General features: G+C 37.1%; 1 protein-coding gene across 7 annotated transcripts in view; it reads left to right on the top strand.

Moving 5' to 3' along the window:
• PHF21A (PHD finger protein 21A) overlaps positions 1 to 22,321 on the top strand; it is a 124,453-nt gene that overhangs the window by 37,799 nt on the left and 64,333 nt on the right. For all 7 annotated transcript variants that reach the window (XM_053980902.1, XM_053980898.1, XM_053980901.1 and 4 more), the window contains 2 exons: positions 2,229 to 2,261; positions 4,291 to 4,356. In XM_053980902.1, coding sequence (XP_053836877.1) covers positions 2,229 to 2,261; positions 4,291 to 4,356 — 99 coding nt within the window. The remainder of the gene's footprint in view (positions 1 to 2,228; positions 2,262 to 4,290; positions 4,357 to 22,321) is intronic.

Here is a 22,321-nt window from a genome sequence, read left to right as displayed (position 1 = left end):
TCAGCTCTGTAGCCAAACCCTCCCAGCTTCCTGATGCAGTGTGTTGCCTGTGACTGCTTACATGGCTGTACAAGTGATGCTTAATATGATGTGGTTTTGTTTGTAGAATAGCTCCTTGGGTTTTGCCTCTTCCGTTTCACTTCCAGAACTCTGAAGCTTTCATAATGCTGCTTTTGCAAAGTGTATCTAAAACTACCAGTAAGAACTCAAAAAAGGTGTTTAGCCGTTCAGAAAAAGCTACTTTTTTGTCTACTTTCTATGATCAGAGAATCCACCATGAATGACACCTGACCAGATCACTTCTATATGAGTGCACAACTTGAATATTCAAATATCTTTCCTGTCAAAGCTATATTGCTTGTCCTGAGAAGGGATGCATCAAGTCTAAGTAGTTCATTCTGCTACTGTGTTGACTTAATTAAGATAAATTTGAAGCAGTTTACTCTTTGTAGTTTTGATCACAAGAGGTGCTAAAGGACTTATATTTAGCTATTCTTAAAGAAGGGTTGAGTTTCATGGATGATTCCTCAAGCTGATGTGTGGAAGGAACCGAAAGCATCCTTGTCCTTCTCTTATTTCATGGCAGAAAGATCAGTAGCTTTTAAAATATCTTAAATTTAGCTTATGTGTAAGAGGCATCTTTTTTCCTTAGGATTGTATGACGTAGTACTGTGTGATCCAAAAATGTAGCAATATTTTATGAAGAGTTTACAGTACTGACTATATTGTCTTATGACTGCATCTGCAGAAGCACTTTATATAAAAACTAACAGATTTGTTGCTTGTCAAGCTCCAATGTGGCAGGAAGCACCGAGGAAAAATAAGCTAAGTCTGTTCCTGTGATGCTGAATGGCAGCATGACGAAACAATAATATTCAGTGTAGATAAATGCCAAGTGATGCACTTTGGAAAAACAGGCCCAGTTTTACATCTGCAATAGCAGGCTGTGAACTGGCTGTTGGCAGTGTGGAAGGAGGTTTTGCAGTTCAGAGTACTTGAGTGTAGCACGTAGTTTTAAACTTTCTCTCCAGATGATAGAGACAAACTAGAGAATTATGGAAGAGTGCCAAGAGTGAACAAAGCAATGGAATGATTTGTGCATGAGGAGTTGTTCAGTCTGAAGAAGTGAAAACTGATGGGGGAATGTGGTGTGGAAAAAATGTAAGAACAAACTGCATAAAGAAGCAGCCATAGAATCATACAGTGTCTTAAGTTGGAAGGGATCTGTAAGGATCATCAAGTCTAGGTTCCAACTCCTCTTGACTCAAGTCAGCTCTGGTTTTCTGTAATCGTATTAGTCCTTCATGCCTGCATTGTAAGGAAACAGATTCAAAAGGAAAAGGAGGTCATCCTTTTACGCAAGAGAGCTGTAATTTAACTTGGGAACTTATGGTCACAGAATCTAGAATGTTTTCCTGGTTCAAAAAGTAATGAATGCAGATCAGTGAAAGAAATGTGTGTTAGTAGCTACTAAACCTAAGACATAATCTTTGAAAACATTAGAGATGTAAATTTCTACAAATTTACCAAAAAAGTTATTAGGAGTTTTTGCTTTACATTGTTTGTCTTCATTCTGGGCTCTGATTTCCTTGGTAACTTTTTCCTTGCTTAGTAATAGACAGCATTCTCCTGCAGCTGCCTGAAGGAAGTGAGAGAGGAAGAATAGTGAATGGTAACAATCTGTCTGTTTTCATTTGGCTGTGGAGGGCATCTCTTCTGCAGTGATCTCAATCTCTCTTTGAGGGAGAAAAGTGGCAAAGATACTTCTGAACATGGGTCTTCCATCTGGTACCAGCCAAGTCAACACACAGGCAGAGCTTTAGTACTTGAAACATTCTGCCCTTGAATATACAAACAGCTTTTGTGCCTGCAGCAGTTATCAGTAGTTTGTGTTTCTTGTGACGGCAAGCAAAGAGGCCAGCAGTTCTAGAGGAGACATAGCTATTAGATTATCTTACCCAGCTGGCTTAAATTGTCTTTAAAAAGCATCACTTGTTCAAGAGCTGTTTAGGAGGAGCAAAAGTGATGGCTTAATACAGTACTTTTACTGTATTAATAAGAATGGGTTTGGAAATGTTATAATACTGGAATCCAGGCTTTGCTATTGAAATGCTGTAAACAAAATACTTTGCTTTTACAATGGTTCTTAAAATATACTGAATTTTAAATTGTTCAAAATACTTGTAATGAAAATTTTCATTGTATTGTTGCATTTTTTTTCTTTCTAGAAATTGGTTGCCCAAATGAAGCAAGATCCACAGGTAACTATTTTTATATTGGATTATTTCCCTTAAAATTTTAGATATTTCTAGATCACCTTCTTCCTTGCTGACACAGTGTTTAGAAGAAAACTTGTTCATAAGTTTTTGAACAAAGACTGTTGGATTGTTAAAACCAAAATTCTTGCTATTATGGAGCTTTTTGCCTCATATATATTCTTAATAGTTTAAATCAAGTGACTTTTCTGGGCTATGGTGCAGTTCAGATGAGCAGTAAGTTTCTGATTCTATTGGAAGCTGCTCTCTATAAAAGCTGCCATAGTTCACAATAACTCCTTTCATTTTTGGAGTATCAGAAGGTTCACAGTACAAGAAGAGAGAGGATATTCTGTCCAAGAAATTTTGTCCAAACAATATAGCTTAAGGTTGTGTTCAGATTGCCTGTGTTGGGTGTCTTACTGGCCCTGTAGTCTCCATAGAATGGGAACTTGGCCTTGGGAAGTTTCAGAGCTTCTGAATTTGGATAACTGGACTCCCTGCATAGACAGCAGTTAAACACTCCTGGATGCTGGATGGGGAGTGCTCTGGAGCTCTCAAACCAGTGTGAAATGTTGAGTAGAGGGATAAAGGCTGCTCACTTGAGGCTTGCTGTTAAGAGCTCCCATCTCCATACAATAGTAAATGTCCTGTAATTTTCTGAATGTGCATTTTTTTCTGAGCTCAGTGAAGTGAGAAGATAGTTTTTAATAACATTCAGGTAGTTAAACTTCTGACAGGGAGGGTTAAGCAGGGTGTATTGGAAAATCTGGTCTTTTGAACATTGTTATTCTGATGGGATTTGGGTAAGATCTGCTGCTCAAATTCACTGGTCAGGTCTGCTAACAATTAGTCTGCAGGGCAGTTCGCTTTTGGTTCATACTTGCTGAAAGTGAGGTCATGCTGCAAACAGCCATGCAAAGTTCCTAGAGTTAGGAAAAGTAAATCTGGTCTCTGTTTCCAGTGCTCTTAATGCATTTTTATCCCAGATTATTAAGTAGAATCTAGAAGTAGGGAGGATGACTGGTCATTATCTGGTTTTGCTGGAATCAGAGACTATTTGCAAGCTGAGATAAAAATGCATTTCAAAATTGGAGGAATATAAAAATAGGGAATATGCATGAAGTTTCTGTGATGATGTTAGTCTTGTGTTTTAATATTTCTGATTAGCAGACTAAACTTGCATAATCTATTATGAAAACTTTACAACATAATTGAGAACAAAAAAAGTGAGAAAGGACAAAAATTAAGGAAAACCTGATTCCCTGTGACGTTTCTGCAGGGCTTCATAGGTTTTAGACTAAAGACAGATGTTTCTTTAATTTTTTTTTGTATTTCAATAGAAAAGAAAAAGTCCTGGTAAAAAATTGTTTTCTCTCTGCATCTTTCTAGTGTTTCTTATGGCTTTAAAATAAACTTTAAAAAGTACTACTGTAAGCAAAGTGCTAATATGAATGATGTGTCAAAGCAAATGTAATTCTCTTTAACGCAGTCTAAGGCATAAGCATACGTGGAAATAAGGACTTATGTATGTTTGCCTTCAATTGATATATGTGTCAATTAAGATTTAGTAGATATGCTTGATATTCTACGTAGTTAAGTGTAAATGTCTTTGGATAAATAGCATAGGTGAGAATGTTTTAGATAACATACCATAGCATACTGTTATATACAGTATGATACTGTTGTATTACATATTAACAAACATTTATTGTTTAATTTGTAAACTTGATGAAATGTACAAATGTGCTTTATAATGTGATAAGCACTAATGGATGTTTTAATGAAATCTTATTTTCAAACTGGGCTATCTCTCCGAGTGCTAGAAAGGTCCTCTGATTATTGTTGCACTCAGCGACTTAAATAAGGCTTTGTTGAGCCGTTTGAATTTTATTGGCTGTACATCCAGAGGTGCTGTATTTGTAATACACTATGCAAAAACAAAACAAACAAACAAAAAAACCCACCTTCCTGCTACTACTCTTTGTTAACAAACGGAATATCTTTCTCACAGATATTTTTTCTTTCTAATCAGAACGCTGATTTGAAGAAACAACTTCATGAACTTCAAGCCAAAATCACAGCTCTGAGTGAGAAACAGGTAGGGAAACAGAGATGTATTTTTAACACTGTGTTCTAAAGATGTCTCTTTTCCCAGCTTCCAAGAGAGCTGCTAAATCTTTAAGTGCAAAAATAAGCGTGGGCAACCAGACATTTTTGATTTTTGATTTCTCAATAAAGGATAGGATGAGTTATTGTGAGTCTATCAAACAAGAAACTAGTTTAATCAGTGGAAGTTATAGCAATTTTTCTTGTGTTGAAACTAACATTTTATATTAAGGGAGATAGAAAAATGGATTAATTTTGTCACTTTCTTTATTATTATCTTGAAACTTCTTCTAAACTCAACCATTCTGGTTTGGGCAAATCTTTAGATTTTGACTTAATAGGTCCACACTGTGTATATGGGTGAGTATGCTGGATTTTTTCTTAATGTCAAAACCAACTAAATGTATGTCAGTTATGGGTACTTAATAGACAATTTGAAAATCAGTTGGAATGCTTTTACCATGATAAATTACACCACAATTGTCTTATGCTTGCCATTTGGTAGGAATTCTGTTTGACAGCTCTAAAGTATGAGTAATAATTAAAACTGAATGTTTAATAGAAAGATTGTTGAACTTGAGCATGGGTCTTGTGAATAGCAAGAAGAAAAAGACGTAATATTGATATATCTACAAAATTTGTTCTCACTTTTTTTTTTTTTAACATAAAAGAGCAACACGTGTACAAGCCCCTCATACGCCACATCATCCTATCCCTAGTAAACTTACTTAAGCAGTCCCTTATTTTGTTGCTTAATATATTAATAATGGAACCAAATTAGATCAGTAGATTAGACCTTTGAAGAGGGAAAAATTTTAGAGCATTGGTAAAATGCATGAGTGTCACAACTAGATACCTCTATTTGTCTGTTACTAGCTGCATGTGTTCTGTTTTGAGTATTACTATCCCTAAAAAATAGCCAGACAGTGATTAACATTTATCTAGGAATTTTGTTTACTGAAAAAAATATAGTATGTTTTAATAGTGGAACAGTGAATCTAGGACAAAACATGTAAGGATAATAAGGAAAATGATTTTTTAATGAGAATAGTAGTTCAACAAAAACTGAGGTTTTGCTGATGTGATAGCATGCCTCTCTTGAAGATTTATTCTCTAAAACCAGCATGAGTCTCTGCATGTGGCTATGTCTCACAGCAAGCTGTTTCAAGATTCTCTGGTAAGCTCTGGATGTCCATGGTAATTTCAAAATGAGCTTGTTTTGATGCCATGAAGCAAATTGTATTGACTACCAGTTCACGTGATGAGCACAAACAGGCAGTGGGACACTGAGTGGAATGTAAGAAAGCAAGTACATCCTGCCATAACTTTTAAACTTGTATTTATAACTCTGTAAAGTTATGCTGCAGAATGGTCTATACTAACATGTATTTCAAATTACCCATCACTAGAAATGGACCTATATTTTTTCTATTGAACTCAAAGTGCTAAATTACACTTGTTCATGGGATGAACATGGGTTAAGTTTCCAAAAGGTGTTGAAAAATAAGTTTGAGTTTTCTTCTACCACACAGTGAATACAGTGTGTATGAACTCACAGTAGTTTGCTTCTTTGTATTTTTTGGGTTTGATTATCAGAACAACAGTGAACTTCCCCATGATTGTTGAAGATTAAATGTTTTGTTATCTCTACTACTGAACTGCAGAGCAGCCAGTGTTCCAGATGATAATGTTGTTAAAGTAGTATGACTGCTAAAGTGCAATGGTAATGGTAATATAAGTTCTGGGAAAAGAATCACAACTTCCCTGTGCAGAGAAGTGCTCACTCCCTCTTTATTTGCAAGAATCTGTTGTATATAAATCTGTGGCTTAGCAATACAGTTAAGCAGCACCTTAGAGACTACAACAAAGCCCTTCTTCTGTTTTCACTTTCACTTCTCTTCAGGAAAAATCATTATTATCAATTGCTTTATGGGTAGAATATGAATCAGCAATTTAATTTTCTCACAGCATGGAGAAATATTCCGTTTTGCACAGTAAATATAATGGTTTACATCATGCAGTGCTTGTGTTAAGAAGGGGCGCAACACGTGCAATCTGTACTCTTGTTTAGAGCCAAGTAGTTCTGGTGCCTGATATCCAATGAGTAAACTCTGAGGGCCCAACTCCACTGTGGACACTTACAGGATGCATAATGGTCACTGTTCAATAAGCTTTTAATGAAGTTTGAGAGACTAAAGTTCCAGCCTGTGTGGTGTCCCTACTTGGAGACGTGGAGCTGAGATGCTGGTGTTAGAGAGGCAGAATAATGAAATATTTTTGGCTTGTGAAATGTTATGTCACCCTAATGCATGCTTTTTCTTTGCTCTCTTATTTAATGAAGTTGGATGAAGACTTGTGCAAGAACCAAGTCAGCGGTAGCTTTAGCTAAAAGCTTTTAGTTGCTTTAGGACTTTCCTCTGTTTCTGAAGCATTGTGAGAGGAGTGCCGACACTTGCTGCCAGTCACTGCAGTGATTCATAGTGGCTTAGGTGTCTTGCTGAGCATTAGTAATGACAGTTCTGTTCAGAAGTTTGTGAAATTGAGGTGATCCAGCAAAGTACAAAAAGAAAGCAAGTAGTCTCTACAGTGTGTAGGCTTAAACCTAAAAAAATTTGTTAGCTGATGCAGGGTTGAACTGTTACAGCATAAGATATGTCATATATTCATATGTTTTTTGAAAATGTCAGAGGTGAAAATAAAGGCTTTGATTTGTTACATCTGAGAGGTGATGAAGCAATGTATGCTGAGTGTGTTAACACTTGAAAGGAAAACTGCAAAAAGAGAAAAAACTTACTTGAAAATGACTTGCATTTGAAGGGCTATAAGCTTGAATCCTTCAGACTAGTAGATTTCTCTCTGCTAGTCTCTTTGTATTATTTTCAGAGTTGTAAACTATGCTTACTTTTCTAATCTGTGGGCAATAAGTGAAATTCAGTTGAATAGTCTTGCTCCTCAGCTATAAATGTGAGAGCTGCAGTCTGGAAACTCTGAATGCATTTTTTTATAAATGGTTTCCTCTTTCTTTCCCGGCCCCCCTCTTCAGTAAAGAGAAGTCAAGAGTAACTTTTTTCAGAACAGTTGTAATTGCCAAATCTAAGGTTGAGTTGTAAATGTGAATTGATTCTGTTGCTTTGGAGGAGTGTTTTTTTCTATGTTTTCACATCTTTGGAAGAAATTCACAGGCAAAGTCTAGCACTTTTTCCTTCGCTTTTTATTCTATGATAGGTTCTTCTCTTGGCATTATGATTTGTAGAATTTTACCCACAATTACTTTGCACTACACAGCTTTTGTCTGGGTTAAATACACTCTTTACAATACAAAAATTTAAAGAATGTATTTTAAAATTTTTTCTGTGAGGAAGTTTTTAATGTATACTTCTTTTTTGTTTATTTTGGGGAGATGGGTTGGAAATTATTACCAGTGACACTGATGAAAGGCTGAGGTAGAGCAGGGCTAGCATAAAGGAGGAAGGGATGTAATCTTGAAGTAGTACCTTTTCTTCTGCCTACTTTCCTCTATAATTAATTTAAAAAACAAAGAGTATGCACTTACAGATATATCATAATTATGTATCATAATAGTACTTAATTTTGAAGACAAGGAAGAGGTCATGTGGGCAGCAAAAAAATGTATTTTTTTTAGCAATATCATGTCAGATATAGAGGAATTTCTAAATGTGTTCTTATCACAATCTCCTGGAAAAGTTAGAGCAGTACTCAGTCTTAAATGTGAAAGAAAACTAACACAAATAGTCTTTTGACTCTGTGATAAAAGGGTGCTGGTGGTAAGCAGGTACGAAAGAAATCAAATGTCTATTTCCCTTGTATTTGAAAATAAAATGCAAATATCTCTTCCTGTAGTTGCAGTGAAATTCATTGAATCTCTAAGAATAGTGTTGTGAAAACCAGACTTGTATTATAATGTATTTCCTCTTAATGTTGAAATAATAAAGTGGATCCCTCAGTTATTTTGATTTCTGTATATATGCAAGAAAAAGTAATCAAAAATAGTTATCAGCATATATATGCTTTATGGAGATACTTGTGGTTTTATTTTTTCACAGGGGAAAAACTTTAACATACTTTATTGTGAAGAGCAGTTGAAACTGTGGAATATAATTAGAAAAAATGCACACCATAAAAGCAAGTTTATTATTATGAATAGGCAAATCTAGTGAATTTTCCTTGTATTTACAGCTTACAGCAAATTGAGATAGATGAGGTTATTCTAAGTCCTGTATGTTCAGGGTGAGACTTCTTTTAACCTTGCTACTAAATAGCAAGTAATGAGAAAGGGTATTTGGGATAGATATAAAAAATGACAAAGTAATTTAATCATGGTTTTGTATAGTTGAATAAATGTAAACATGTGGTTTAGATTGACAAAGGAAGCTTGTTATTTAAGTTTCCAAAAATTGTCAGGAATAGCTTTTAAGCATTACTGTTGCTATATTTATTACAGGTACCATAACTTAGTAATGAAAAGGTTGGTAGTGTGCATAAGTTCATCCTATGAGACTGTTCTTGTTGAACAGTTGTCAGTCACAGTAAAGGTGAATTTTTATGGAGGCTTTTTGAGCACGTTATCAGAAAATTGTATCCAAAACATGTTCCATTGTGTTCTGTAAAGAGCAGCAGCAGTGTTTGGTGAGAGGAATGTAAGCTCAAGAAAGCTAGAGGGCAGGAGGGAAACTGGGTACAGTTAACAGGTAGGAAAGAGCACTTCATGCTTGTGCGTAAGAAGGTAGGCAAGGTATGCCTGTGTGTTGTAGATATACCAGATGAACACCATCACAACTTAGGACTAAAAATCTGGAAAGAAATAAAAAAGTCACTTTTTACTCCTGCCAGTTTTATCTGGAGTTTCTGATACTTCCTTTCTCCACGATTGATCGAGGGCATATTAAAATGCCAGTTATTTTGTCAGTAATGGATCAAGTCTGCAAATATGCCATATGAAAGTTTAATTACTAATAGCTAGAGGCAGGTGATGCCTAATTTCAGTTCGAGTTGTTTATCTGGAACTGAACATATAACTGTATTAAACACTGATCTTTTCTAAGTAAATGGTATGAATGATAAAAATATGCTAATTTGCATGTAACTACAAGAATGCATTTATACCAACTGTTTATAAAGAAGTTGTAAAATACATGAAAAAACCTGTTTGTATAATCCTTCTTAGCATGTTTGAAGTAGTCAGTCATTTTTTCCTGTCAGAAAGATACTGGTCTATCTGGACGTAAGGAGAAGTAAGTTAACTGCCTCAGTGAATTGTCAGATCCTTTTGAACCTGCTGATAGGTGTGAACAGCACCTGTTTAGAGGTGAATATTCAAAAAATCTGCATAAGCTTACTATTTTAATCTTTGGTATTTATTTAATTTGCATCCAAATATTGTGTGAAAATGTGAATATAATGACTTCTCATTAAGTTATCATCTTCCATATTCTCAAGATATACTGGCTGAAGCAAATTTTGGACATTGCACAGATGATTGTAGATAGGCAGAGTGGATGCATCTCTCCCTGCTGCCTCTTTTGTCCCAAATTCTCTTGCAAAACTGGTGTTATAGTCATTTGTATATGACTGAAATATTGCTAAGCTGTCTCAGACCTTTTATAAAGCTTAAATCATGATTAAACCCATACTGGCATGTAAACTTGGATTTCCCATTCTTCTCTTAATCTAACTCCACCTAGACCTCTCACTGTTGGTTTGTGAACTTAATTTTTGCATATCTAATGTACAATTAACACTGGAATAACTCAATTTAAGAAATGTAAGTGACCGTTTCCTGATGTCATTAAAAAGAAGAAAAACTCTCCACACCTCTCCCCTGCTACTCTTCCCTCAGCACTGATTTTCTGGCTCAACTTTTAATTTTTGAGTTCATGCTGTATTTAAGCCAGATTTGGAAGCAGCTGGAGAACTTTTTTAATTGAACCTAGTTGGATACATCTTTCATCTTCATATAAGCCAGGGCATAACTCCAAAATAGCCTGCTCTGCTTGAAAATCAACATTGTAGATAGAAAATGGGCAATTAAACTACAGTATTTCCTTGAAAATCCCCTACTGATGGAGAGAGTTGGTTCTTAGATGCTCCTGCATGTTTTGACTTGCCGGATAACCTCACACATCAGTAGTTATTTCAAAGCCTACTATTCCCTTTTCCCTTTTATACTTGAAGGGAAGACAAGTGAAGCATTAGATGATGATGGCTGGGATTTAGGCTGTTTTGTATAGCACCCTTAAATGCCTCTTAGTTGGATGCTGGGTAAAGGGATTAAATCTACTAATGAATTTTTATAAGTTAAACCAGATTTAAGTTAGTTCATTGTGCTCTGTTCTGCATGCCTCAGTGGAACAACCTCACAGCCACAGAATTTTGATTTATTGCAAGTTAGAAAAGGAATCAAATCCAGGGATCTGATTTTCAGAGCCTTATGTATGAATCTTTAGCTGCTATCGGAATTGTTTGGTCCCCAGCTTTTCTGAAGTGTGTTGAATTTTGGAAGGGAGAAGAGAGACAGTGTGTCCAGTGTTTAGAATACAGGCAAAAGCTTGTCCCTGCTGTTTGTTCTCTTCTGCCTGTACTGATTCGAAAAGAAGCCACTTCCTGAAATGTGGGGTTTTTTTGCACTATGAGTTACTGACTGTACTGCAGCCATGGGCTAAAATACTTTTATTACCAAATATTTTCTTCTTGGTTGGTACTACACCAAGAACAAGACTGACTCAGGTAAGCAGCGTTAGGTGGAGTTTTCCCACATATCGGTCATGTGTTACACCCTCATAAGGTACTGAGGAACCACTAAGTTCAACTCCTGCTGCATAGGTTCGAAAAGGACTGAGATGGATGTGATAATGTTGCATTGCTTCTATAATGCTAGTTTGGAATTATTTTCTGTTAATTGTACTGGCTTTTACAGGTGGACTAAGTATCCTTTGTAGTGGACAAATAAAGAGGAAATACACCTTTCTGGAAGTGATTTAGAGAGATGACATATCAGGGAAGTGTGAGTGGGCCAAATGAATGTACACTTCATAAAAAATTTTTTTATGGATTTTTTTCCTCTTTTTTTTTGTGGAGACTCTGATAGTCTTGAAGGGCTTAAAGGGTGAACATACCTAAAGTATTAAAAGGTAAGAATGCTCTTCACAGAGTTTCACAAAGTCTGTGCTTACTTTTCTATATTGGCACTGTTGGAGGCAGAGAATGCAGTCTTCATTCTTAGAAAATCTTGATGTTCACTGAAGTGATAAGCTGGTTCAGATTTCATTTCTTGTTCCTGGAATTAAGAGTGTTTTATTTTCTTCAAGTATGGGCCAAGTCAATGTGAATTCACCTATTTCTGGTCATTATACAGAGTCGCTTTCTTTCAGTATTCTATTCACGTCTGGGTTAACTTTTCAAATACTTGCTCTGATCTTCAGAAACTCCAGAAAGTGTATAGTTTCTTTAGAGCAACTTTTCCCCTCCTGTTAGATTGCAAGTTAGCAGAGACATCTGACATAGTGTCAGGGAAAATAAGTGGTAGCCAGATGAAATGTAAGTTTTCTTGGTGTGGTTTTGTTTTTTTTTTTAATTAGATCCATTATTCCTTGGGCTTCTTTATCTCCTCCTTTGTCCTAAGTTTGTCAAAATTGGTAGTGAAGTGCAAGAGGTCTTCTTCAACTTTCCTCACTAATAGTAATGTAATAGGTTAGTTTAGGCTATGGTGACTGCAGAATTCGATGGAAAATTTGCTGAAATGAAGTCCAAATGTGGGGGATCAGTAGAGTGGTGGAGACACCACCAGAAGGCAATTCAGACAAGGGAACCTAATTTTTACCATTCTGTGTTGGCATTATGAAGGCAACTCTCACTCTACCGACTATAAAAAACTACTAGGAAGATTAGGCTTCAGTTCATTACTTCTTTTTCCTACAGAGTTTATCTGATGTGTTCTATGAAAAAGAATTCTTGTTCTATTCTGTCTCTTTTTAATTTAAATTACTTCTTACAGTAGACTTTTAAAAGCTAGCAGGGAGAAAGCCCTCAAGTTCCTATGAGCATATCTTCTTTGTCCTGTGAACTTCCTCCAAAGTTAAGTGAGGTGAGTTAGAAACAGTTAAGAAGTTATAATTACTTTTTTCCCCCCCTGCCTTTTCTTTCTCAAAGTTTCCTCAGTAAAATGTTGGCAATGTGTCAGTAGTAAATGGCCATTAGTGTGTTAAAGAGTTGAACCCAGACTGCCCTGTGTAGCAAGGAGAAACGAGCTGTTTTTTTCCTTACTCAATGAGAAAAACCTCAGTGACTGTACGTACTGTTTGTAGAAGGCAGAACTTGTTTATCTTATTTTTCCTTTGAAAACAAAAAAATTACATCGGAACTATAAGACGTGATGCGAATTTTTGAGATGTATGCTTTAGAGCTGCCTGATGTTCTGCAGAACAGCAAGTGGCTACCCTTTTATTTTAGACTTCTGAAAATTTGAATACTTGGCAGTATTTAAGCCTGTGGAGTCTTGCTCCATATCCATTCACTCTCTTTATAAATTGCTTCATTTTCAGTCTCGTATGGCACTTTTTCAGAGCAGCGGTTGGTTCTTTAGAGTTGTGGCCAGCCCAGAGTGCTGTGGAAGTGTGTGATTGTCAGCAGCTTTCTAGCATCAAAAGCTCCGCACACACCTTTGGGCTAGTAATAAATGCTTCAGTAATCAAGTTGGACAAAATTAGGTTCTTGGGTTCTCCAACTCATTCTAAATTTTGTCATATATCTCAAGAAACAGATATATCCCATTCTCCAAGTAAATAATTTGGGGAAAGCAGTTTACAGCATCCCAGTACATTAAGCTCTTAACATTTGTCTGCTGTGACCTAAAGGTACTGATCTCTGTTCGAAATTTAGTTTATTAATAACTTAGTATATATATTTCCTTTAAATATTCACTTAGACATGATTATAACAAAATAGATTTGGATTTTATAGCAGTTACAAAGAACTGACAAAAGACTCAGTAATTTCGAATTAATTTTAAATGCTTTCACATAGTTGCATAGCTTTGTTTCTGACAATTTCAAGAATGAAATTTCTGCAAAGGTCTTAATTTTTGAGCAAAATGCAATTTATTTAAATGAGAAATGCAGATACTACAAATTCAGTTTTGATCTGTTAATAAAAAGATATTTTGGAGAGGGCTTTTAGTTATGAAATGTGGGAGTTATGGATTTGCAGATCAATCTGCGTTTTTGAATGTTCTCTACAATCTTTTGTTTAGAGCTATGTGCATCTCCTGCTAACAGGAGCATTGGGTCAGGCCTTCAGTGAATGTCAATTCAGATTTTAAAATCTAATAAATCCTATAGCTAGAGTTCAGTAAGCATTGATATGATGCCATTTTTAATCTTCAGCTTTTCATCTATTCGTCTTCTTAGACTAGCTATCTGAAGGTCTGAAGGCCTTTAAATCCCACTTATGTGGAGAGCTATTGAAAGAAAACTTCAAGAACTGACACTTAAAATGCAAATGTCTCTGGGTGCTGCAAGAAGTCAAGCAGTCTCACAATAGCAGACAAACAAAATGGTCTGTTGGGCAAACTAGCTTGCCAGCTGGATGGAGCTGCAAACATGATTTTTTTTTGGTGGTCCCCAAAGTTGTTAGTGTAATATTAGTCATAAACCCAGAGTACTTAGAAGAGAGGAAATAAATAGCCAAACATTGTTGGAAACAGCTGTACTGCCTGGGTGTACCTTACTGGTGCTCTACAATACATTTCCCTGGATAAACCAGGTAAAGACACAGCTGATGGTTTTGTCGTGTCTTTGTAGTAAATACCAAACACATTGTGTTTATTATATGACATAGGAAGGTGCACTATGGTAGTATAAAAATGTGTCAGGTTCTGTATCCCTAAACCTTCCCTTTTCTTTTAAGATTGCAGGCAATAATCAAAGTATTATGTAGGATGACCCTGCAGCAGTGGTGTGGCACTATATGGGACATTAATATAGTGTACCTGTTTAAGGTAAAATCACCTTGGACTGCAATGTGGCAGTGGTAAATTTAAGTCCATGTACTATATGCTGGAGATTATATTTGAATAGCAAGAGACAATTCTGGTCCTCATGCTCAAGAACAAAGTTTCTAATTTGAAATTCTGGATTTCTTTTTGAAAGCAGGTGTGCTTTCAAAGCACTGGCACTACTGCACAGTGCATATGAAGTAATCTAGGTAGCACTTTTTAGAAAGTAAAGGGTAAATAAAGAGGCTTTGCCCTTTCCTCTTTCTTTATCCTGCTTATCTTCTTTTAGTGTATTAAGTGATGTAAACACTTTATTCCATCATTTCATAATGGGTTTACATAATTTGCTTTTAGCTATGTGGAACTAAACTTGATGTACATCTGAGAATAATCTTTATGGGTTCCAAGTTATTCAAAAGTTGCTTGAATGAAAATCCTGATCATTTCAAGCTTTGCAGTGATAGAATCTCCTTCATCTTCATAGTTCACTTAATTATCTTGAATGGTATCAGTTTTGCTAGCTTTTAAATTTCCCTATTCAGAAAAGTGTTTTAAACACACTTTTAGCATTGGCATTTAGCAGATAGTTAGCTTCCCTTCTGACCTCTCCTGAGTTAGCAGGAGACCCACTTAACTGACACACATACAGTCATTTTGAGCCTTAGCTTTCAGAAATATTTTAGTGGGTCAGATGTCTCCAAAATTTCATTACATCTTTTATTTGCCTTTAAAATATTAATGATCAGCTCTTGTAAAATGCTGATTAGGACTAGAAAATGCTGAGACAAAAAGTTCATCTTAGTGCTTATGGTCCTAGAGATTTTTCTGTGTTTAGTTACATGTATGAACCCATATTACATAGTCTTAAGATCTTTTTAGTTTAAGTCCCTTCCTTGAAAAGGCAAGTTTTGACTTATTGATTACACAATGTCTCATAAACTTCTGTATGAGAGGAGAAATCGGTTGTTGATTTAAAATCTACCCCACTTTGAGGCATGTGGCAGTGATATTTTCTTGTTTGGGCATTTTCATTACAATTATATCCACAACCCATGGGATAGAGTGTCAGTGTTCTCTTTAATGGATTGGGATAGCCAGTAAATCTCAGAAAACAGATTCCTTACCCCCTCCCTCCCCACCTAATATTTTGAAAATTAATTGTATAAGTTTCTATAAGGTTACATTTTCTGCTAACAGTGTCTAATACCAACACCACATTCTAAGGCCATGCAGAAATGCCCAGGAAATAATCCTGGGCTCACCTGATAAATTCCACACTAAAACTTGGTAGCATTACTACTGTATCAGGCTGAAAGATGAACCGATTAGCTTGGACCAGAACAGGGGCAGGTGTGTTTGAACTGAAAGGTAAGGAAGGCAGGACTGCAGAGGCTCTGTTAGCAGCCAGCTCTGAGGACAAAATTTGCACTAAGCTTGGTGTTGCCACTGAGTCTTTTTTCTTATCAATGGGTTTGGGTATTGGGGTATGTGTACTTTGACTGGAAGGTTTTGTAGGAGCTCGGCCTATTCTCCTATTCTTTGTCTGCCTTACTGATGTTTGGTGGGCAGCCTTTGTATCTCTGGCTGTAGCTTCCTCTCCATTATTGAAGAAGTCATGATTGATGCCAAAAGTGAAAGTTTTGCCTCTGGTGCTTGGGTTTGGATTGTAAGAGCAGTTACACCCAAATGCACTCTCAGCTCTACAGAAGAGTTGCCATTCTGTTTGCCCGTCTAGTTTCTATTTGCTCCATGTTTCCCAGTGTCCATTTCAGTTTTCATACCTGCTTTTAAGGGAAGCTGTCCAGCTGTGCCACGTGTTTACGTCATTCCTGCTTGGACTATTCCTGTTCACTGGAGATGAAGCCCTTTTGCAGCCCACTTACTATTTCTGGAAGTCAGCAAAGAGGAGAGACTTTGGAGAGAGGGAGGGATGCATCACCTGAAAGGATGATGCAGCTTGTGCATATCCTGTTTGCACTGTTGTATGCTGTGGTGGTTTTACAACTGGGAAATGGCCCCAAAGACCTGTGCTTTCAGTGTGCAGAGAAAGATGTGAAGGATGATGACTAGCAAATGTAGTATCATAAGAAATAAAAATCGCTTACTATAAAGCTTCAGGTAATTTAATGCTTGTATTTAAACTGCTTTGGTAAAGAGTCCAATTAAGTTCTATAGAAAACAAAGTATCCTTAAATGTATCCTTTTTCCACAGTGCATTCTGTTGCCCTAAAATTCTGTCTGCCTTAAAAAGTGCTGACTGTTTTGAAATGTTTTATTTTGTAGGGCTGACTGCATTTCCATAAATCATTTAATTGATATGTGGCATATAAGGCACAGAAAGAGTTATTCTCTGTCTGTTGCCCATTATGGATCATAAATGTTTCTTTAAGAAGCTTTCGCACTTTTTATTTTTGTAACAGGCCTTGGGTAACTCAGACTAGAGAAGTACCTGTTTTTTTAAATAAATGCTTGACTTACACAGAAAATACCCCTCAGGCCTGCTTTTTAAAATTGTTATTTTCTTTGTCTTTTGCTAATGGTCCTTGAAAGACTGTAAGCAGGTTGCTGAGAAATATCTATTTAAGAACATCCTGTGGTTGGGCTGATGATAACACTTTGTATTGTCATTGTGTGGAATTACTGAAGCTCTGTGCAGGAATGAGGAAAGTCAGATTGCACTTCTTTATGTTCTTATGCACTTCTTATGAATGTCAGATTGCACTTTCTTCCTCTGGAGCCAATGGTTCCAGTGCTGTGCTTCCAAGGCATCAAATTCACTGTATTTCAGAGGCAAAACTGAGTTAGTATCTCATACCTTATAATTTTGTAGGTTGTGATTACATGGCCACTTTGATTATGTTTCAGATTGGACAGCTGCCATGAAAGCTGTGACCTGTCCTCCTGCCTGGTCTAGCTGCTGACTTCTGCCCCTCTCTTGTGCTGGAACTAGTGTTCATGTTGCAGTGCAGTGATCGAGTCAAAAAGCTGTCTGGCTGAAGATGATCTCTGAGTTGTGCCATTTTTGGAGCATATCCATTTTGCACACTTGGCTTGTGTGCAGCTGAATGAATGCAGCTTTTGGCATAAGGGAAGTGGCAGAAAGGAAGGACTGAAATGAAGGGTGAAACAGTTTTCATTTGACAGCTGTCTTTATCTTCAACCAAACAGCTGTGTAACCAGAGCTTTGAACCCAATCTGTGACTTGGTAGTCTCCCTTTTCCAGGGATGCAGATCCAATAAATGTACCTGCAGCTCCTAAATGGCAGAAAAGAAGGTAGGCTGTGCCTCTCTTGCTTCTCTCACTGGAATAACTGATCCACATAGTAGCCCTATGCATGAAGCAGGCACAACAATGGCAGTGCATTCAAATGACTGGAAGTAAAGTATAGAGGACAGAGATTGTTATAGATGCACATGGAAAATTTCTGTTGAAGCTTTGCATTTTGTCACAATTGATACTGTTTTCAGTATTACCTAACACTGTAAGTATGAAGATGAAGCACAAAAAGAAACCTAAAGTAGTTCTTGAGTTCTTCTTTGAAGAACTGAATTCCTGTATCTTGAGTTGTATATACGAAGAAGAGCTGAGAAGACTTTTTGGAAGCTGACAGCAGAGAGCAACCTGATTTCTTACAGCATTATGATTTTTGTTAAGGAAATTTCAAACTGAATTATTTGGAGACAGAACTTTTAAATTCTGCTTGAGAGCTTATGTTGCAAATCCTGAGGGTTTAGATAGATCATATGTAGTAGGTCCAAGCAGGAAGCAATGAGGTATCTGAAACCTTATGCAGTCAAAGTCCTTGTTTATTGCTTAATCTTCAGCTTTGAATAAAACAATTTATGGGCAACAGAAAATCAGACCTAAATGGTGGTCCACTGTGTCTATCCTCACTCCTGCTGCCCAGTTTTAAAGAGGAGAAAGCTGGTAAAATCTGCCTAGGAGGATGTGAGTTTTTTTATCAGTACTTTTGTTTTCAGTGGTCATACACAGCCGTAGCTACACTGAGAATTTGTCCTGTATTTGGAGCTTGGTTAAAAATTGTTGGGCTGTTTTTTATGTGTGAATTGGAATAGAAACAAGGATGTTCTTTTCCTTCTAAGTTCTTCGGCATTGATTCAGCTTAAATAACAGTAAAGCTATTTGTTTGGGACATCTGGGTCGTATTGGTTTTGCATGGCAAGGTTTTGGTAGCAGGGAGGCTACAGGGATGGTTTCTCTGAGCATCTGCTGGAAGCTTCCCCTACATCCACTGAAACTGTTCCAACCAGCTCCAAGATGGACCTGCCACTGGCTGAGGCTGAATCCATCAGCGATGGCAGTCATGCTTCTGGGTTAATACATTTAAGAAGAAAAAAATAAAGTAGTTGTGCAGAAGAAGATTGCAGCCAGAGAAGGGAGGAGTGAGAATGTGTGAGAGAAATAGCTTTGCAGGCACCAAGTCAGTATGAAGGAGGGGCAGAAGGTCCCCAGGTGCTGGAGTAAGCATTCCCTTGAAGTAGTTGGTGCAGAGCATGGTGAGTCGGCAGCCCATGGAGGTGTCCAGTGGAGCAGAGATACACCTGTGAGAAACCCACACGAGAGCAAGTGGAGGCCTGAAAGAAGGCTGTGACCCTGTGAGAAGCCCTTGCTGGACTCTGGAGAAGCCCTGTACACAGGCAGGACCTGTGTACCTGAGGAGAAGGGAGCACATGCTGGAGCAGTTTTGCTGTCAGGACTTGTGACCCCACAAGGGAAGCTATGCTGGAGCAGTGCATTCCTGAAGGATTGCACCCCATGAAAGGGTCCTATTCTGAGCAGTTTGTGATGCACTGTGGCCAATGGGAAGGAAAAGTTGGTGAAACTGTCTCCTATGGAAGGGACTGCACACTGGAGCAGGGGAAGGAGTCTTCCCCCTGCGGAGGAGACAACAGCAAAAACTACATGTGATGGACTAACCATAACCACCATTCCCATCTCCCTGCTCCTCAAGGCAGAAGGAGACAGAGAATCAGGAATAAAATTAAGTCCAGGAAGGGGTGTAGGGGGGGACAGTGTTTTTAAGCTTTGATTTTGCTTTTCATTATCTGATTTCATTGGTAGTAAATTATATTTAATTTATTTAAGTTGAGTCAATTTTACCAATTGACAATAACTGGTGTGTGATCTCTCCCTGTTCTTTTCTTGACCCATGACACTTTCTTTATATTTTCTCTCTCCCCTGTCCAGTTGACAAGGGGATTGACCAAACAGCTTTGGTGGGCACGTGGTGTACTGCCAAGGTCAAACCACCACAGGGGAGATGGCTTTAGTGTTTTTTTTTTTTAGTTTTTAAATTTAAGTAGTGATTGAGCTACTGAAGACAGATTTTCTGCACTCATGTTTCAAAGTGCAGCTGAGTTTAACAGAAAGCTAGAATTATGACTTATCAGAATCACTTTCAGAATTCAGAATTCTAGATGGTAACTTCAGTCCAATGTAGAGCATCATTTTAGGTTAATATGTTGCAGTTATTCTTAGGACACTTATCCCTTAATCATTAAAAAAAGTGCTCAAGAAATTAAAAGAATGCTAAAGCATAAGAATATGGGCATTTTGATTTAATTAAAATTTACCTTTTGGGGCAGGCACTTAGAAGAGGTTTTCTGATTTTTCCAAGCAGGGCAGCTTCTGAGTTTTCTGCTGCTCTGCCCCCCTGCAAATTCCACATCATAATTGCTTTAAATGGTAGCAGGGTGTGAGGTAAGGAGGAAAGACATCTGTGAAACTTCTAACATGCTGTGTGCTGATGCAGTCAGGATGTTCCTGGATAAACCAGCAGCCATGTCTGCAAGGAAAGAATTGAAAATGACAAAGACTAACATAATGGTGCTTAAAAACAGTCCAAAAACAGTCCTCCTTCCTACCCTACCAAGCTACCACAACCACTACAATGGAAAAAGAAATGTGAAGAAAATTTTCTTCCCAATGTCAAACAGTCTAGATATCACAAATTAGATAATCTCAAAGATGCTCACTATGTGGTGGTAGGCTTAGTTACATCCTTTGACCTGGGCTTATATTTGTTCTGTTTCACCTTCCTCAAATTGCACTGTTAATAGAGCACATAGTTTGACTCTGGAGATACAAACTCCTGTAGGATGCTTCTTGGAAGTGAGTTATGCCTCAGTGGTAGGAAATAAGATTGTTATGAGAAAAGAAAGTGAAAAAGATGGAGAAGTTCAGGCTTAGGGTATACTCAAGAGCATATAATGCAAGTTTTATTTTTCTAATGTTCATTCTAGGCTGATACCAAAATTGGTGTTTTGATGGGGGAAGTTGAAAACTGTAGGTAAAAGGGAGTTACAGAGGTCATCTAGTACAACCTCCTGCTCAAAGCACATATGTACTTCATGAATACAGAGTGATGCTGCTCTCCCAAAAGAATTGATTGACTAGGCTTGCATTATTTGAATGGAAGTATAAGTTGTTTTCCCATTTGTATTACTTAGTATCCCTGTCTGATCTCAGTGCATGTGCCATCAGTCTTAATACGTTCACTTGTATATTTGACAATTTATTTTCCTGGGATGGAAAGCCCCCTTCATTGCAGTGTTTTAGGAAGATGTTTTGAAAACACTGGTGTTTTTTTTTCTAAAACTTTTCCAGGGCATTAACACTGCTGCAGCTCTGCTGGGACTAACACCAAAATGAGGGGTGCTGTATGCAAATGTTTTTTGTTACTGTATTGTCTGTTAACTTAATGTGAAAGTAAGCAACCAATGCCTCTCTCCTGTGCATCCAACCTTTATTAAATGCAGTAGATCTGAACAGCTGCTATGACAAGGAGATAAATGTTTTCATTTGTCCATCTGCAAGGTCTTATTCCAGTCTGAAAAGAATCTTACTGAGTGTTCTTTTGTCAGTGTTTCAGATGGGATCTTTCTTACTCAAGTAGAATCTAGAGCTGCTGCTAAACTTGTATTCATTTGTTAAAATTAGTGTCGTTTTACAAGAACGTAAGGAGTGCAAAGCTTATTGCATTTCCTCCTGAGTGTCAGCTCAGTTTATTCTCTGTATACATGTAAAAGATAACTCTAGAGCCAGCTCTGTCCCTTACACAGTTAATTAACCCCCCTGCTGTGGGCCTAGATATGTGCTCTTGCTGTTCAGTGAGGTGTGTGAATTGACTGCAGATCACAGTGTCTTGTGCAGGCTGTACAGAGGGAGAGAGAGCCTCCAAGAAACACAGTGAAAGATGATGGGGTAGCATGTGGCTTTATAATCTGTCATGATGAATGCTAGTAAAGCTTGCAGAAATTGGGGATTTCGGGTAAAATAGATAACTATAGAAAGGCACAGCTTACCATTACTTTAAGAACAAACAATAATAGATGAAAAACTCAATAACTTAGAAATGTTCTTCAATATTTCAAGCATTTGAAAACTCTCTAGTAACTAATGATCTTATACAAGTAACTGTTAAAAGACTGACTTGTGCTCTTAAAATACAGATGCATGCCATCCTAGAAGAAGACAAGATGCAAACTCTGGAAAATCAGTAAAAACTATAGCAATGCTGCTTGAGTTTAATGAAATTTAATGAAAGAAATAAAATAATTCTTTTTGTGTGTACTTTTATTGCAGAATTAACCCAGTTAGTTCTCAGACATTTTCACAGTCCTATTTCTATACAAACTCCTATACAAATGCACATACCAAACTTTCACTGAATTTGTCATGCTTTGAAACTCAGCTGCTACAGCAGAGTCTCCATTAAATATTGGACAGTATTTTTTTTTACTCATCTTTTTAATCGACCACTTTTGAATAACATTGTCATTGTATTGTGATAGATTTTAATGGCTTTTTATAGTTTATTTCCATTGTGTATCTGGAAGGATAGGCAAGTTCTAAAACTGGGAAGGACATACCACTTACTGTATAAAATACAAAAGCAAGCTGTGCTAGGGCCTGAAATCCAATCAG

This window comes from Vidua macroura, chromosome 6 (genome assembly GCF_024509145.1).
Source record: "Vidua macroura isolate BioBank_ID:100142 chromosome 6, ASM2450914v1, whole genome shotgun sequence".
Lineage (NCBI taxonomy): Eukaryota > Metazoa > Chordata > Aves > Passeriformes > Viduidae > Vidua > Vidua macroura.
Note: the sequence above shows the minus strand (reverse complement) of the source record. Positions and strands in the feature narration are given on the sequence as shown.